General features: G+C 36.3%; 1 protein-coding gene across 4 annotated transcripts; it reads right to left on the reverse strand.

Moving 5' to 3' along the window:
* Positions 1-1,401: 1,401 nt before the first annotated feature.
* On the reverse strand, positions 1,402-13,974 carry edl (ETS-domain lacking). Of its 4 annotated transcripts, none has more exons than XM_085956397.1 (3): positions 7,727-7,870; positions 5,390-5,618; positions 1,402-2,617 (listed from the first exon to the last, which is right to left on the reverse strand). In XM_085956397.1, exons 2-3 carry the CDS (start codon positions 5,520-5,522, stop codon positions 2,400-2,402), a joined length of 351 nt encoding a protein of 116 aa, XP_085812523.1. In that variant the 5' UTR covers positions 5,523-5,618; positions 7,727-7,870; the 3' UTR covers positions 1,402-2,399. The 4 variants fall into 4 exon arrangements, with proteins under 4 accessions (XP_085812523.1, XP_085812522.1, XP_085812524.1 ...); XM_085956396.1 differs by lacking the exon at positions 7,727-7,870 and adding an exon at positions 13,836-13,974 and having other exon boundaries at positions 1,408-2,617; XM_085956398.1 differs by having other exon boundaries at positions 1,408-2,617; positions 7,742-7,868.
* Between the last annotated feature and the right edge of the window lie 423 nt (positions 13,975-14,397).

Genomic DNA, 14,397 nt, shown 5'->3' on the forward strand with positions numbered 1-14,397 from the left:
ATAAAAAATTGTATGTTTCCAGAAATGCTTTATTTATTATTCTTTGACCCTGACCCGTTGACTTTTTGAAAGAATACTTTTCTGTGTTTCTGTATACAACTGTGATAAATTATTTATAAATCAGAGATTTTAAACGCCTAATAATTATAAATATTTTGCTTCGCGAGTGCAGATTTTTGTAGAAATAAAAGTTACAATGGGGCAGCTTAGAATACTACTCCATTGTTAGGTTTGTTTTGTCAAAAATAAACACTTAGCACCTTGTAGTATTAGGCTGGCGACTTCCATTTGCCGCTCTGTGGTCAGTGCCCCCCTTCGGAAGTAGGCAACGTAGTGGGTACTTAATATATTTCATGAACAGACTCGGTTTATGTAATTGAATAAAAAGTATTTAACAAAATCATTCAAAAATGCATTTATTTTAGACTTTCAACACCACCTGAATCCTGCGCACGAGTGTTTCGCTCTATGAACACCTCTGTTTGGCGCAACAATGGTAATAATACCTAGTTGTTTTTCATCATATACTAAGTAGATAATATTAATATTAACATTTTACTTATTGATTTATTCTTTTGTAAGCTCTCATGTAGTCCCTTTTTAGTGTAATAAACGAGACCACAGCTAAATGCTATAATTGATTTCTCGAACTGTGGTAAAATCGGTAGACTATAAGATCTGAGGCTGACAGGGATCTAGCCTCCATAATTCAAGTGATTTAAAAAAAATACAAGTAATCGCTAAAAATACACTGATGTTACTGTTGATCGTTACGACTGCCTGGAGCCCGTCAAAGATCCTGGCATGAGAGCCATGTGTTGGACTATAAGTAATATTGGCACTATAAACAAATTAGTTCTCTGAACCATTTTTAATAAAAAACGGTACAAGTCGGTTATGTGGAATACAGCGGCAAACACATTTTGAAAATAGCCGATATACCGGATTATTTATTAGGTTAACCTAACCAAACCTAACCTAAACTAACCCAAACTAACAAATAATCCATTAAATTGGGTATTTTCAAAATGTGTTTGTCGCTGTATTCCACATAACCGACTTGTACCTAAAAAACTAGTGAATAATATGTCATTAACCTTTTCTATGCCTCACGATATTACTATGGCAGTATCTGATAGGCCACAGATTTTTAATGACACGTTGAATGTAGAATGAAGCTTTTCCTACAGTCGCTGTAATATTGATAATTTGTAGCGTAATATTTCATAATTATTGAAACATATGTCACTGTGTGGTTAATTTTTTAGATTATGCAAATCAATCGACAGTGGCTAGTAATTTCAGTTTAAGTTTGGACGAGATAAGTCGTGAAATTTGTATGTGTGTCTTAGATAACTCGATGAAGGCATAGAACCGGTTAAATAATAAAAAGAAATCTTTAAAAAAACCAATTTTATTTTTTCTTAAGTTTTTGTCAATGTGACTAGAAAATATGACATGATTATCTTAAATATCTAATACAGACAGATGTACACAATTTACAATATTATACTTAGAGAATAAAATAACTATTTTTTTACAATACTTACAAACAAATCTACTAACCAACTTACAATAGAAACAAGAAAAATATTGTATCCTAAATTTAATACAAATATAACACAGCTGCTAGAATAACATTTTGTATTCTGTACATAATAAAATAAAATTGAACATTAAGTTGGTGTGGACTAACTAACTAACTAAACCAATTCACCAAAAAGGAATCTATGTTTATAGAAACTGCTTAGATACAATATTTATTTTGTTCAGTAAGTTAATTTGTTTTTTTTTTACAAAAATGTATATGAATTTATGAAAAGTATTACTGGATATTATCAACCAAGTCATGTAACACAAATTATTTTTATAATATTATAATATTTTTGTAAATACTACTTCCATCTATATAAGTAAACTTAAATTAAATAATCGGTAATTAATGGTAACGATGGAATCTGCAATAAACATGCCTTAGATGAGGTTCATCTCTATTATAAAATGTCGTCGCTGCACGCAAAATACCTCCAATGTGCCAATTTTGCGAAATTGAGTCTTTGATGTCAAAAAATTCCTAGATTTTTTCAATCAATGTACTATGTCGTTTTGGTTGAAAGTTATAAATCTCCAATGTGAGGTACATCTACCAAATTTTATGATGAACATAACTAACTCGATTGTGCACATTGGAGAAAATGTTTTTGCCACATTGGAGGTAAGTGGTATGCAGCGACGATGTCTGAGAATGTGACAATGCAAATTGAATGACAACATAGTGTAATTTTTTACAGTAACATACACTAATTTAACATTCAATGCTGAACAGCCTGTAGATGTAGACCATGGCCGGGGTTAATAATATCATTTCTGAAAAATATTTCAATTTCAAAAAAAATACTTTATGTCATGTGCATGGCCTTTGCTAGTCTTATTTGAAAGTCTCTATAAAGCAGCTTTCCTCCCAGCGGAACCCTGTTCAAATACATGTCGACGGTCATGAGACAAAGACCCTTCCCGTTCATGGGAAATCTGTCAGATGGTGGCGGGGCAATGCGGTGTCTTGACGCTGTAGCTGAGAGCCACCTCGCTACATCCATTCGGCTCCAGTTTCGAGGGTCTGCAAAGAGAAAAAGAAAATTACAATGATTTATAAAAAAATAAAGAAAAACATTGCTTATAGTGGCAGTGTTGAATAATTTTATTTAGCCATATTTTTCTGTATCGTAATAATGCTTTTAATTTTGTCACATAAACAAAACGTGCATTCAATATTTTTCTGATATTTAAAACATGACCCAAAACATGCTTTCGCATTTCTATCTTATTAATCTGTTTTTCGTTGTTCATTAAAAAAATTAGTTTGCTAAATTTAATATGATTAAAATAAATTAATTTATTCTGTTGTGAATTGAATTTCATTTACTTATTTTTTACTGAACATACAATTTGAAAACTACTTTTTCTAGTAGGTATAATATTATATCTGAGGTGTTTTTAAATTGTGTATGTCAATATGATTAGTGTTACATTCTCAAATCTTGTGAATTGTTATTCGTTGAATAAAAAAAAATGTTTATTAAATTATTAGAAAGTACAAATACGTACATCCTGAATTCCTCAAGTACAGCTTGAGCGCAATCCTGCACCCTATGTTTCATCTGATGACAAAGGTGTGGGAAGAAGAGCGCTGCCCAAGGGACTGGGTGAACGGTGAAATCATCACACTTCTTAAAAAAGGTGACCCTCTAAGCTGCGACAATTACCGAGGCATTACGCTACTCAGTGTTCCGGGAAAGATTTTGGCAAACATCGTTTTGATGAGAATAAGGGACCCAATAATGCACGTCCTCAGGAAAAACCAAGCCGGGTTTCTACCTGGTCGAGCGTGTGCAGACCAAATCCACAACCTTCGATGTCTTCTCCAGCAGAGCCATGAGTTGAACAGTCCGATGGCCTGCTGTTTTGTGGATTATGAGAAGGTTTTCGACAGTCCGCACCGCCCCTCCCTCTGGATGATACTGGGAGCATACGGGATCCCTCCCAAGATCATTGCCATAATCAAAAGCCTGCACGAGAATAGCGAATGCTGTGTCAGAATTGGAGACACTGTCAGGGAATGGTTCGGGGTCACGACCGGAGTCAGACAGGGTTGTGTCCTTGCACCGTTTCTCTTTATCATTCTCTTTGACTTCATACTACGGAAGTCAATACCACCCGACCGAGGCATACCTGTTACCCCCACGGTGAAGCTATGCGACCTGGAATACGCCGATGATGCTGTCCTATTCGACAACTCAATCGAGGGCATTCAAGAGACAATCGACAGGTTGCATAACAACTCCTCTCGCGTTGGTTTGAAAATCAACGCGAAGAAAACCAACGTCTTGTGCAATAGCACCTGTCCTGATCCAGATTTCCCTCTGATTAGCGATGGACAGAGCATCGAGAGCGTCGACAGCTTCAAGTACCTGGGGGTACACATCACGGGAGATGGCATTTTGCAGAAAGAGCTCGCTATCCGAATGGGAATGGCTGGAGCAACATTCAACTCGATGCGAAATGTCTGGGACTCACGATTGTACTCGGTCAAAACCAAATGCCGCCTATTCGACGCTTGCATTCTGACGGTGCTGCTTTACGGTAGCGAATCATGGCACCTTACGAAGGCTCAGAGCAACCGTATACTGAGCTTCGAAAACAGATGTTTGCGACGAATACTGGGTGTGCGGTGGTATGACTTTAGGAGCAACGAGGAGATAAGAGAACGTACCAAGCAGCCTCTCATCACGCTGAAAGTGAAGAGGCGACGTTGGACCTGGCTCGGCCACGTGCTGCGGATGCCAGAAGAGAACTTTAACCTGGCTTGCCTGTTCTTCAAGCCGACCGGATTCCGGCGTCCTGGAAGGCCGCTAAATACAATCTACAGAGTGTATACGGCGGAGCTACGGGATGCTGGTTTGACCTGGAACGAAGCAAGAAGACTGGCGAGCGACAGGGATTCTTGGAGGCGCCGCGTGGTGTCCATATGCTCCAGTTAAGGGGCGGATATGGGCAAAGAAGAAAGAAGAAGACAAATACGTTATAACTAAAATTTGGAGTGATCCAGGCATCAATCAGTAATCAATGCACTCAATTGATATTTTGATTTAAAACACAAAAACCAATAATCAAACATTACACAATATGTAAAAATTCTAGTTAATTTAGTCATAATTAGATAGGCTGCCCGTAGCTTAATTGGTAAAGCACATTGGTGCGAATCCAGTGGTCACAGGTTCAAGTCTCGTCAAGTGTATTTTGTATTTTGTTCAATTATGCATAGGTATTCAATAATATAGAGTGTTTCATTCTCAAATCTTTTGAATTATTCGTTGAATATAGGAAATAGTATATTTTTACTAGAAGTACTTAAGAATTCTTTTGAATATTAATTTTATTACTGTGAATACCCAAAGAAAAATTAATCAATATATTGTGTGTAGCTAAAAACCCAAATTAAGTTTCAAATTAATGGCAAAGTTACATTTTGAGCAGATAATATTATTATACACATTTAAAGTCACCATATAGTGACACCTACATTATGAGTCCGAAACAAAATATTGGTAACAGTGACATCTGCAACTAATGCATAAAAGTATTTATACATAAAAATATTATTAACTACCTACCATTAGGGTGAATTCTACAATAATTTGAAGGAGTGATGCCGATAGTAGTTTCTTAGTTATATGACTATGATGATATATTATGAGTATGTGAGAACTTATTACAGATTGAAGTATGTAAGTACCTACCTACAATTATCATTTATTGCTATCACTTATCAGCATTATTGGCAAAATTTCATAGCCAACATTTTGTAAATCGGTCATAGACAACAACTTACCAATGGGTAATGCTTCTTCTGCGCGATATGAAGACCTCTTTGACTGCCTGTCATACGCATCCCGCTGTGACCAATGATGTGAGCTCTCCATCCCTGGATGATCTGCTCTTCGTATTACATTTGCTGTCTCCATGATTATTTTCTTGAGTTCTTCTACCAAACCAATTCGATAATTTATCTCACAGAATAGTTTCGAAAAGTTTTCTCAACAACGGTGATCCATAAGCACCTGAAATCATAATGAAAAAAATTTTGATTAAACACCTGACTGAAATTTAAAAAATAAGTCATCAACAATCTTGCTTGGATCTTGGCCGCCTTCAAGATCTCTTCCACGTCTACCTATCCTGCCTATCCTAAGCTGTAGTTCTCCAGTTTTGGAGACTAACCGTTTCAGTTCAGATTTTTCAGTTTTTGCCTTTTCTTCCAGGTCTTTCTGGGAACTCCTGTACTAAATCAAGAATTATTGTATTATTGCATAATATCGACTTCAGGCACAAAGGTGTTGGTTTTCGGATACAAACCATCCCCAGAAACAAACAAAATACTAGGTAAATGGAAAATCAATTCTTTTTTTTTCATCAGAACCTCATGACTGAGCATCGTGATATGTATAATCTGCTGTTGAACAGCATTCCCAATGAACTGGTCCCACTCCTCTCGTTAGTCCATGACACGCAATCCTGTGACTACTGGAAGATCCAGTGCACTCATAAATTAGTGCAACTATCTGAAGCATCCTATGTTTGCTTTAATATTTAACGGCATGTCTAAACGACATGACAGCGTGGATGACACGGACAGACACTAACTATCCTAATAATAATAATAATAAGCCAAACACATCCGATAACCACCTGTGGATGCAACAGCTTACAATAACGTATGGGTAAATACCCTTAGTTATACCAGTAGGTCAGGCGTTTATTGCCAGACTCGAAGTTGTGGAGTATCCGGGTATGGGGAATGTACCTGGAAAAGTATTACCGAATTTCAATACCCATTATAATAGTGGCTTATTGCACAAGAAAAAAATTCCACAAGGGTGCCTCCAAACCTGCCATTGCCACATCTCCACACTTTCAAGCACCAAACAAATAAATAACAAAAACCACCACTGTTTGAGTTAACGAATTCTTAACGAATTTGCAGGCAATTTGAATGTAAGGGGTATTCTAGGTCTGCTTAACGGCAGCACTTTACCTAGGGACGTCACTCTAGCTGCTAGCACAATCATTGTAATTCATTAGCGAGGGGCTCAACATTAGTAAATGCGCTCCCTAAAGACTATCTATCTATCAATGATGTACTTTGCATTTTGTTTTTGAAACTGTATTTTTCTGTATAAAATTGTATGTTTTTTGTTTTCAAAAATTATATTTTTCTGTATTAAAATGTATTCAATTTTTGATTTTTTGTTATTATTATTATTATTGTTAGTATATTTTTTTTCTATATACCTATTCTCTTCTCTCTTGTGAGGGTAATGTTTGATTTATAATGTAAATCTCATGTTGTGTACGTCTTGAATTTAGATTTGTTATGTCCACAATGTTTTGTATTCTTAAATAAATAAATAAATATTTCCAGTGACGTCCCTAGGAGAAGTGGGTTAGTGGGTATTATAATATAAATTAAGATGTCATATTTTCTAATGAAGCGACCGCATCGTCTGCTTCATGGAAAACCACCACTGCTCTCAAAAATGTGTAATATTTGTATTCATTCCGTCTTCGCCGCCCTTTATAATGTGCCACCCCTATGCAACGCACGCACTAACGTCCCTAGAGGGTAGGCAAATTGAGCGTCGATTTGGGGCGGCAGTTACTTGAAGGGCGGCAAATCGAGGAGAATCATTTGAAATATATATGAATAGCTATTATTTAAATTATTATTTTTTTAAAATTCAGCTCCCTGGTTTTATTGGATTCGCGATGTCTAGTTTACTTCCGTTGCCCTTCGACGTCCTTGGTGACCAGAAACGACAAGTGCAAATTTGCGAATAATTACAGTCTGAAGTGATTAGCCAGTACGCACGGATGTTGCGTTGGTCGTCGAAATTAAAGATGCACCGTCCTCTTTATATTTCTTAGATATTATAGTCATGAAAGGATGATAAAAAATACTGTATGAAAATGGGGCGGCATTTTGTCTAGGAACGTCACTGAACGCATGACCTGCATACCCCCACAGGGCATCACTGCGTAATTCAGTGCCTGAATATAATCGGCCTTGGTATACATACATAATATTATAACACTGACGAACGCAAGTGTAGCCATATTAAAATATATTTTGCTTTATAGTACCGTACTACATTATAATGTACCTACTTACTTTCCTACAAGTTACCTTACAAGAGTAGGTAGATACAATGTCGCCCACCTAGGATGCAGAATGTAGATTGTAGGTGTTTTTTAGCGGAAATGCAGGCTCGTGTGCGGCATCCGCTGTCGCAGCGCGCACCTTCGCACGTGTCACGTGTCGCCTGTCATATCCGGCGGCCGTTTTTTGTTTTATTACAATATCGCCAATCGCCGCCCAGTTTTTAGCGGTTCTGTGATAATATCGATTGCGAACCGCGGCCGCCGGAAATGCAAGGCGACACTCGACGGGCAGTTCAATTTAAATGAATTCTTTACTCTTATCATCAAACGTCCGACTTGGCTCAACGGTCAACTAGCAATTTGATGTGCAGAATGCAGGGTTTATTTATGTCAGTTAGATCAACAAACTTATCAACTTATAATGCTGACTTTAATTATTGTAGACCTAACCTAACTACATTAATTTAAATATCTTTAAAAATCTGAACCCACGTCGACACAGCGACAAAATTTCACATTCAAGTCGAGACCTTCAATTTGTTTTGTAGCTTTTCTTACCAAAAATGTTTTTTTTTCTCTTACGATCGGCTAATCCTAAAATAAAGTATGTAGGTAGGCACCTATGTGCGGTTGTTAAAATAAAAAAAAAATTAGTAATACCAAATTGTATTTTACTTTTTTAAATGTTTGTGGGATGCTGAATGCAGTGACGTCCCGTGGGGGTAGGCAGATTGAGCATCGTTTGCGGGCAGAAGTCACTTGAAGGGTGGCAAAACGAGGGTAATCATTTCGTATATATATATATATATATATATATAAATGGCTACCTAAACTTAGTAATAATGAAAATATCATTTCATTAAAAAAAATCAGTTCACTGATTGGAAACAAAATGTTTAAATTAACATAAAAGATTTAACAGGACCGTACTTTTTGTCGGGTTCGCGATGTCTAGTTTACTACCGTTGCCCTTCGACGTGCTTGGTGACCAGAAACGACACGTGTACGGATGATAAAAAAATACTGAATAAAAAAATGGGGCGGCATTTTGTCTTGGGACGTCACTGGCTGGATGATAAAGCTTGTGGCGTGAATAATATATACGCGGTAATAGCGAAAAAGATGAGGACAGTCCAGACTCCAGAGTCCAGACCATGGCTTCGACATGGTGTGGCGGGCCTCCCTGGCCAGTGTGATGCTCAAAAGCAGTGTTCCCAAAATAGTACACCGGGGAACTTAACGGCTTGGGGATGTAAAATTAAAGGTATTCCGTGTATTTTTAGTGATATTTTGTATTTTTAAATACCTACTTTCACTTGAATTATTAAATTCTCTGCACTCGTCATCATATTATGAAGCACTGATCGCAACCTCGATTTGTGGCAGCCGAATAACATGACTCCTCGCCATATTGGATAAATAGCCATTTTTATTTGAAATTTAGTGCAATTTTGTGATGTGTGTTTATCTCACTTAGCTGTTCAAGCGCCACGTCGGGCTCCCCTATGCTAGAGCCCTGTCAGCACCTACCCTTGTGGAGGCTATGGTCCAGATTCAGTGTGGACTATACAAGATGCACAATAATTTATGGTGAAGTCTCTGATAGACACCCGCAGAGCGATACAACCCCTTGAGAAGTATTGTATACTTATATTACACTTTTCAACTTCACTTTTAACATCTATCGATTTTTTACAATAATTACGAGTCTAGGACGATTCGGCGCCGGGACAACTGGGGCTACGCAATCAAAATACTTTTACTTACTTTTAAAATATATATTTAATACTTATATAGGTATTATTATTTAATACTTAGTCAGAATTTAAATATGCACACGTAAATAATGATTTAATTATGCATATTATGTTTAAGTTACAACGAGAAGAGAGTTCTTATATTTTTATATAAAGCGTCAGGCATAATAATTCTCAATCCGCAATAAAAGCAAAATGAATTTAATCTACTAGAAACTTATTAAAATTCCTCCTCTACTTTATCAAATCGTAACGAACGTCTATTTATTTCATTCGACAGTGCGGCGTCCATTTGTCCTGGGGTCCAGATATGCCAGTGCCATAATTACCACACCTATTTAAATACAATAAAAAAGTGATACCACTTCCAAACGAGTCGACAATTATTGGTAGGTCATAAATCATAATATGCCTTATTCATATGGTAGCGGATATGTAGGAAAAAGGCTCGACAACAATGGGGAAATAGGACAACTGGCTATACAAGAAGAAAGACAAATTGCAACCGTTACAAGCATTGTGAAAAGCGCGTTCACTATTATAATTTTTTTATTCAATCGAACGGATGCGGATGTGACATATTGTGAAGGTCGCGCGATGTGTCGTTTTATATTAATTAAGTACCATTAACTGCCGGATGGATATTATTCGGCGATTAAAATATGGGTAAACTAAGTTTAGGTATATAGTATACCCAGGGCCTTAGATTAAAGAATAATACCCAGGGCTTAATAATAGCGTATCTAATAGGCCCTTGGAAGCCTAGGCAATTGCGTAGGACACGGATTTTGTAGGGTTTCGTCTGAGACAGTAGCGAAGGGTGACTTTTGGAACGAGGTAAGCTGTGGAGATCAGAGAAAAAGAACAAACTTGTCAGGTATATTTACAGGAAATAAGAAGATAATACGATATTACTGATGAATAGGGAATTAACGAATATATTCGTTTCGGGAATTTCCCGACAGGAATTCTCGAGAAATTTTCGAGATTTTCCATCCGGAATCTCGAGAATTGAAATTTTTAACATTTCGGGAAATCCCGGATCTCGAGAATCTTTTCTCGGGATTCAGGATTTCTTCATTATCAAATATTAATTGAAAAAACGATTTTCTGTATGAAAAAAGTGGACAGAAAACAAAACGTTCAAAGACTGATCGGGCATTTAACACAATGAAGCCAACCTCGACTCAAAATGAGCGCAATTTTTGCAACATCAGGGAATTTCGTGTCTCAAAAGCGTACGCGATTGTCAGACGCAGCGATTGGCAGTCTGTGTTTTTTGAAAGTCTATTTTAATAAGTTTTTGAATTATTTTTGTTTTCCTACATCTATTTTGTTTGTCTTCTTACATAAATAATAAAAAAAAAACATATTTTTTTCGAATTTGTCTGTTTTTACACTGATTTTAGGATTTTTACAGTTTTTTTCTAACTACTACTCGTGATTGAGATTTTCTCGGGAAATACCCAACTACATCTAGGTACACACCAAATCGATAAAATTTCAATAGCTCACAAACGACATAAAATTGAATGACGAGTTTAAATTATGTATTTTCCTAAACACGTCAAAAATCATTATATTAGGTATTATAATCAATATTTTTTTATTTTTAAAAACAATCTATATTTATTTATAAATAACTTGTTTTAAAATATAAATTTTTTTTATTCTCTATTAATTTTTCGTTGACTTTTGTTGATAATTCCTAGTTTTATTTTCTTTACAAGCCATGCAAGCTCATAGATTCAATGCTAATCATGGTAATATGTAATGCCTATAGGTAGATTCACAAATACAATTTGAATAGGTAGTTCGAGGCTCCTTTATTGTGGTGTATTGGGAGGGCGGATATCCGATCCGAACGCCACAATAATCAAACAGACAGCTCTAAACAAACCATTATTTTTAACAATTTTATTTAAACCAGATGGTGAATGGAACAAACGACAAAAAATAACAGAACGATGTCACTTATTTTTCATTTCCGCGGCAAACATACGCAGTGAAGTCCCGTGGGGGTAGGCAGATTGAGCGTTGCTTGGGGGCGGCAGTTACTAGAAAGGCGGCAAATCGAGGACAATCATTTAGTAGATATAGAAATAGCAGTACTGTTCTGTTATACTGAATACAGCGGAAAACGCATTTTGAAAATACCCAATATACTGGAGTATTTGTTAGTTTGGGTTAGTTTAGGTTAGGTTAGGGTGGGTTAGGTTAGGTTTGGTTAGGTTAACCTGACAAATAATCCAGTTTATCGGCTATTTTCAAAATGTGTTGTCCGCTGTATTCCGTATAACCGAACAGTACCGAAATAGCTACCTAAACTAAGTAATAACGAAAATATCTCTCCATTAAAAATTAAGCTCACTGGTTGGAAACAAAATGTATTAATAAACATCCTAAAAGGTTTAACAGGACTGTAATGTTTTTGTCGAGTTCGCGATGTCTAGCTTACTTCTGTTGCCTTTCGACGTCCATGGTGACCAGAAACGACACGTGCACGGATGATACAAAATACTGTTTAAAAAATGGGGCGACATTTTAGCGCTACCCAGGGGCGGCATTTTGTCTCGGGACGTCACTGAACATACGTCACACGATGGGCGAATTAACTACTTTGGGAAAGATAACTATTATTTTACCAGTTACCGGTTAGTAGAATTATTGTATTCCAGAAACATAGCCAAAACTAGGGAACACAAAATTAATGGGTACTGGCCCTACCTACTCTACCGTGTGTGGTTTGACGGGGTACTGATCTCAAGTGTGGAGAATTATGGGATAAACTTAAACATGACATGAAAGCTATTGTACTATTCTAACTCACATTTGAAGATTTTTTTTACAAGTGAGTTCTTTGTAACAACCTACTTCAATTATTTATTATTTATTTAAATAAATGTATGGGTACATCATAATTTGGTAGAACTGTTTATGAAAAAAATGTGGAATAAATTTGTAACTTGACTACAATGACATATTAAATGGACAAATCACTTCATACCCGGCGCGCACGAGAAATTGTGCATGAAAGTCATTCACAGATGTATAGGTAGATGTCACGTGACCATATGACGTATCCGTTTCCATTATGCGATACAAGCTTCGAGAATTTATAGTAATATAACCTTTATTGTAATAGCGTATTAGTGTCATGACTCATTGCGTTAGAAACAGATTCTCGGTTACTTGCGACTTCTCGGAGATTAGACGCAAGTGAGCCCAGCGAATCACAGGCGACTGACTGTCCAATGGTTCCTGTCATTCAATTGCATTGAATAAACATTAATCAATATCTTAAAATGGCATTTTATAAATAATAAATAATACTAACACATGAAAAGTGATATCCCATCTTTCTTGGAGTGTTTAGTAGATTTTTTTACAATTTTTAACTAGGCACATTGGCATTTTGTAACACAATAATAACGGTGGAGTCGAAACCTGACAGTCAGAAATTTTGTATGGGCAGACCCAGCGGTGTCGCCAGACCGCTTGCAAGCAGAATGTTCATTTGAGCGTAGGATACCGATATTAAAATATGAATTTCGCCATCCGGCAGACCCGACACAAAGTGAGTGTCATTTTATTTTCTAGATGCTTCGTCCATATTAATGTCATTGCTTGACTATGCCGTTTCTAAAAACTTTCAAAACATAAAAAATATTTCAAATGTCGGTTGGAATAGTTCTGCATTCAAAAATATGTTATTTGCCATAGTTACGACTGTATCGTAATATGGCATTAAAGTTTCTCACGTAAACGAAACGTGCATTCAGTATTTGAGGACAGCCGGCGCGTTATTTCAAAACCTTGATCCATGACGACTGGTTTTCACATTTTTATCTTATTAATCTGCTCTATGACTAAAATGAATCTAGTAAAATCTTTTCTAGTTTTCTCCATCGGACTCTCAAATTTTTTGGTCATAGGTAGATATAGGCAACCCAGAGGGAAGATGAAATCCTGAAATAACTTGTTGTATTTAATTCGGCGAGTGTAAGAAAGCGCAGCCTCCGGAAGGACGGACCAAATTAAGAGTTCCACGGATTCTCTAATGACACCCTGTGGATTAAGAAGGGCAGAGACGACCAAATCATCCGAATCGCGATCCTTAGTCTTGAGGCCACAACGAAGGAGTGTTTTGTACAGTTTTAAGCCGCCCGTGTGGACTCGAACCCATACATTCTTCAATGTTTGAATTTATGTAAATCGGGGTCCCACTAATGACTAATGTTAAATGATAACTAATTATCGCCACTTAATCAACTGTTTGGAAGAAAATTTACATATTTATAATGTGTATAGGTACATTAAAAACGAAATTAACCATGTTTAATGTTATGATATTAATCTTACCTTCTAGATTTTCATGAAAATCCGGTATCTCGTTTTATGTTAAACTGCATTTATTATAATAATAATCCTTCAGCCATCGTGGATACACTTTTTTAATTTCAGTAATTTCACACTAATTTAAATGTTTTCCTCAGTTCACATTCACAATTCCCTAATAAGACAAATCTATATTCAAATTTGGAACAATCAATACTTAATTCAAATGTGGGAAAATCTTCACTGCGGCCTTATTTGCTTCAAACTTCGGTAGTAATTAATTTTATACTGAATTCAATACGCGAGATTATTAAATTTTATATTATGTCTTCCGGTATTTTCTATTTTTAAACAGGTCCGCCCTATTCGCAGTTCGCGCGCTGAATGATTGCATTTTATTTGAAGACAGCTGCATTTTGAAAACAAGGGTTGTTCGTCAGTTAACGTATTGAGCGCCGAGGCTGGCGATGTGTGTATTTTTTTCTCAAATAGTAATATTAAAAATTAAATCATTTTTATGTCAGATTCATTATGTTTACCTATTTATCTTTACGCGTGGGTATTTACATATTTCAATATCAAGATA

This window comes from Rhyacophila brunnea, unplaced genomic scaffold, assembly GCF_057557595.1.
Source record: "Rhyacophila brunnea isolate RB1 unplaced genomic scaffold, BYU_Rbru_1.0 scaffold_6, whole genome shotgun sequence".
NCBI classification, from domain to species: Eukaryota; Metazoa; Arthropoda; class Insecta; order Trichoptera; family Rhyacophilidae; genus Rhyacophila; species Rhyacophila brunnea.

Coding starts and splice junctions, on each gene's coding strand:
- edl (XM_085956397.1), bottom strand. CDS start 5,522: ATGGAGACAGCAAATGTAATACGAAGAGCAGATCATCCAGGGATGGAG. Junction 2,618..5,389: donor AGAAGAAGCATTACCCATTG/GTAAGTTGTTGT, acceptor TTCTCTTTGCAG/ACCCTCGAAACTGGAGCCGA.